Source organism: Schistosoma mansoni, chromosome 3 (assembly GCF_000237925.1).
Source record: "Schistosoma mansoni strain Puerto Rico chromosome 3, complete genome".
Lineage (NCBI taxonomy): Eukaryota > Metazoa > Platyhelminthes > Trematoda > Strigeidida > Schistosomatidae > Schistosoma > Schistosoma mansoni.
This window is the reverse complement of record NC_031497.1, coordinates 6,913,453-6,917,031: the sequence shown is the minus strand read 5'-3', so window position 1 is coordinate 6,917,031 and position 3,579 is coordinate 6,913,453. Positions and strand designations below refer to the sequence as shown.

At 31.6% G+C, this 3,579-nt stretch overlaps 1 protein-coding gene across 1 annotated transcript in view; it reads left to right on the top strand.

Moving 5' to 3' along the window:
- Smp_162670 (hypothetical protein) overlaps nucleotides 1-3,194 on the top strand; it is a gene marked incomplete at both ends in the record, with an annotated part of 68,542 nt that extends 65,348 nt beyond the window's left edge. Inside the window, 2 exons of the mRNA XM_018799063.1 lie at nucleotides 1,641-2,066; nucleotides 2,776-3,194. Coding sequence (XP_018650889.1) covers nucleotides 1,641-2,066; nucleotides 2,776-3,194 — 845 coding nt within the window. The remainder of the gene's footprint in view (nucleotides 1-1,640; nucleotides 2,067-2,775) is intronic.
- Between the last annotated feature and the right edge of the window lie 385 nt (nucleotides 3,195-3,579).

The window sequence follows — 3,579 nt, the reverse complement described above, 5'->3', positions numbered from 1 at the left end:
TGATTGGATGACCTATTCAGTGTACAATGAAACTAAGAACCATGTACCTATTTATATTCGATAATTTTGATGTTTGATTATATTTTCTTGAAAAAGCTTGGACTAAATTGCCAGGTGAAACGTTTGACTTACTTCAAATTCATTCGCTGAGATTTTACAAATATATTATTCCTAATTAATGTCTTACATCAACTCGGCGCTCAAATACTGTGGAACTATTCGCTCTAATTTAGACGAAAGTTCTTATATATTCATGGAATTTATTCGTTAATAAAATTTGTACACAGTTATTTATTACTGTACTGTTAGAAAATTGTTAACCATAATTTGAATATATATTGTAACTTCATTGAAGATTTAAGTATCATGATGATAATGTAGATGAAAATATGATATGTTACTTTATAATACCAAATTGAAGTAACTTCTTACTCGTATTCAAGCTATAATTGATTTTTGAAAGCAAAAACAGTCATGTTCTCTTTAGCAGCCGATTAGCATCAACTGATGTGAGTTCACTAAAGATAAGCATGAGGTGAGAATTGGATATTTTGTTCATTTTGAAGATAGTATATATATATATATATATATATATATATATATATATATATATATAAATGACTCATCTTAGCTGAACAATTATTGAAAGCCAAAGAGTACTGAACAATGCCTTTATCTTAGTATGAAACCGAATTTTAAAAAAAGGACGATCTCATCCCAAACAAGTGATCTAAAAGTAGTTCTATAAAGCCGTTATATGATTGCGTTCTGCTTGATTCCTTGTAGAATCGTGAGTACAAACTTCTGAAGAGCTTCAATAATGAAATAAACGAGTTTCAGTAATTTTCTCGCTTCAACCTACTCATCATACAAACTATATTAATGATTATTAAGATTATTAGTTCCGATGTCAACTTATAGATTTCAGAACTATCGGAGTATGCCACTTCACGATAGTATCAACTCCATATAGCCTTCAAGTGGTATTATTTATCTCTGACTAAAAAGAGACCAATATTACGGAAATGTTAGGAGAATTTGTTGTTCTAATTGACCTCTGAATGAGGGTTAAGATTAAATGATATGAATGGTATGTGATGAATACGAAGCTAGTGGTGAAACAATAAAAATATTTAGGAATTATTATGACAACTGAATAACCGTATTAAAAAGGAAATTTTAGATGAGAAAACTGAATCATTTAATGCATTCACAGGTTTTCGGTACATATGTAGCTTAGATAAGTTTAGTTATGGAAATGATGGGATAGACTGAGGATATAAGTTGAAAGTCATTAAATTATAAATCCTCCAGATCTGGTGAAAAGATTCTGTCATTGACTGAAGTGTGTAATATTAAATCGATAATGTACCCAGTTATTATATTTTAAATTATGAACTAACTGGATTTAAACTCCATTAAGCAATATAGAAACAATAAATAGTAAGGCCACAATTGTTACATAATGAAGGATAAAAGGTGTCAGAAGTGATGCTCACTCAACACTGTGTTACCATAATTTTCCCCATGTATTACCTGGCACATTACGCTATGTTACGATAATAAATTCATATTTTTCGCGATTAAAACTCTCCAAAAGTGATATGGAAATACTATGCCTTTTTATTTATTATCTGAAGACAATCGCAGTACTCATGTGCCTTTGGATGCTGTTGCCTTGGCTAAACAAAAACAACTTCGAGTCCCAAAGTATTTATATGCTAAAAGACCCAGCCTGTCGAAATGCAATAACGGAGTAAATGAGATTAGATATGCCACAGATTTCAATGTACAACAAGCACTTATTGAAGATCCTGTACGTCGTCGAGCCTTATTTACAAGTATTATTGGTGGTCCACCGTTTGGTCAATTTTCACTTAGACGAATGCGTGGTTTACGTCTAGCGCCAAGCCGCATTAATGCTGGTGTGCTACCATACGGTGTAACCCGTAGGTTTTCAGTGAAATTGGTAAATTGGGGTCCGGAAACGGCATACTTTAGAATTAAACAGCTGCCAATTCACAGTGGGATACGTGTTTTTTATACGCCGGGACCGATTCCAGCAGGTAAGTCTCCATGCCCAATAATCAATCATTTATGTGTCCATGTAACCGATAGATAGATCATACTTCAGATCATGATGCGTAATTTAGGAATTTCTTCACCTCTTCTGCATCATTTCATTCTTATTGGCTCGTCTTTCAATAGCTCTGTTAAACTGACTGAACATTACTTTAGGAGCAGTGTCTTCAAAATGAATCGTCTTCACATTTATATCTCTTTATTTCAGTTTTACAAAATTTATCTGAAAGAATAAGTAAACTGATTATTTATAATCAGGCTATTAAAAATAATTTTTTCGTTTGTTTCAGGACACTTTATTTTGCTCATACAAAACGTCATCAACATACCCAAAATCCCTGCTTGGTTATGTAACTGAGTTTTAAATACTTAGATTGCTCTGGATCTAAGCCTTTCTCACTATTAAGCTATATGGGATTATTTTTGACTCAAATTGAAACTTTGATTTTTTTCGGACAGTAACTTTAGAAGCATGAACAGATATATTTAGAAGCCTTACAATAATATATTCGTACAGTACTCATTGTTATATTTATCTATTGAAACAATTAGATAAACGGTTCCTGACCGGAAAGAAGGAGAGATTTCAGACTTAAAATACTATTGGTCATGCGTAAATAATAAACCTTATCTTGCTACTTATATCAGTTATATATAAACTTATTATCTCAAACCATCTTCTATTTTTAATAGGTTTATCTCGTCGATTAACAATTGAAGTATCGAATCAACGTCAGGACCTACTGGAAAGCTACCCATCTAACCAACAGGTTGATGACCGAAGACTAGAACAGACAGACAACCAGGCTGAATCGAGGAAATCCTGCCATTCAAACATAAAATGGGAGATCGATAAATATACTGAGCAGAATTCAAAAGATTTTGAAAATGATAATTATAACACTGACAATGACGAACTGAAAGACAACTTAAGTATAGATGATAAAAACATCACCTTCTCTGAACATCTTCAAATAACTACTGACACACATATAATGTATTTATTAATCACAGGTCGCCAAATGGAAAATTCCATTCCAGTACAGTCTTCAATGCTCAATGCTAATGAAGATATCATCAAACCGAGGTTTATTCAACCTCTCATGTCGTAGAAGGAAGCAAGAATACTACAAATAAAAACACTGGGCAAAGACCGTTTTTATAATTTACAAATTAGGAATCAAATTATTGAATAAAATTATATTCTGGACGAAATAGTTATATTTTATATACTTAGAGTAGTAAGAATTCAATAGATATGTGACTTGATACAATCTGAAATTCTATTAAAATGACTCAAATATTATACGTAAAAATCATACTTGAAATAATTTCAGCGACTGAAATTTAAATATTCCCAACGTTTTACCCGGCAATTAGTAAAAATATTTTTGATAATTTTGACTATTTCCTTTAAAAAGTTACGACCATTTTGATGGGTAAAAATATCTGTCTTGTATGTACTCACCTCAAATATCTTTCGAACTGTATATTTTA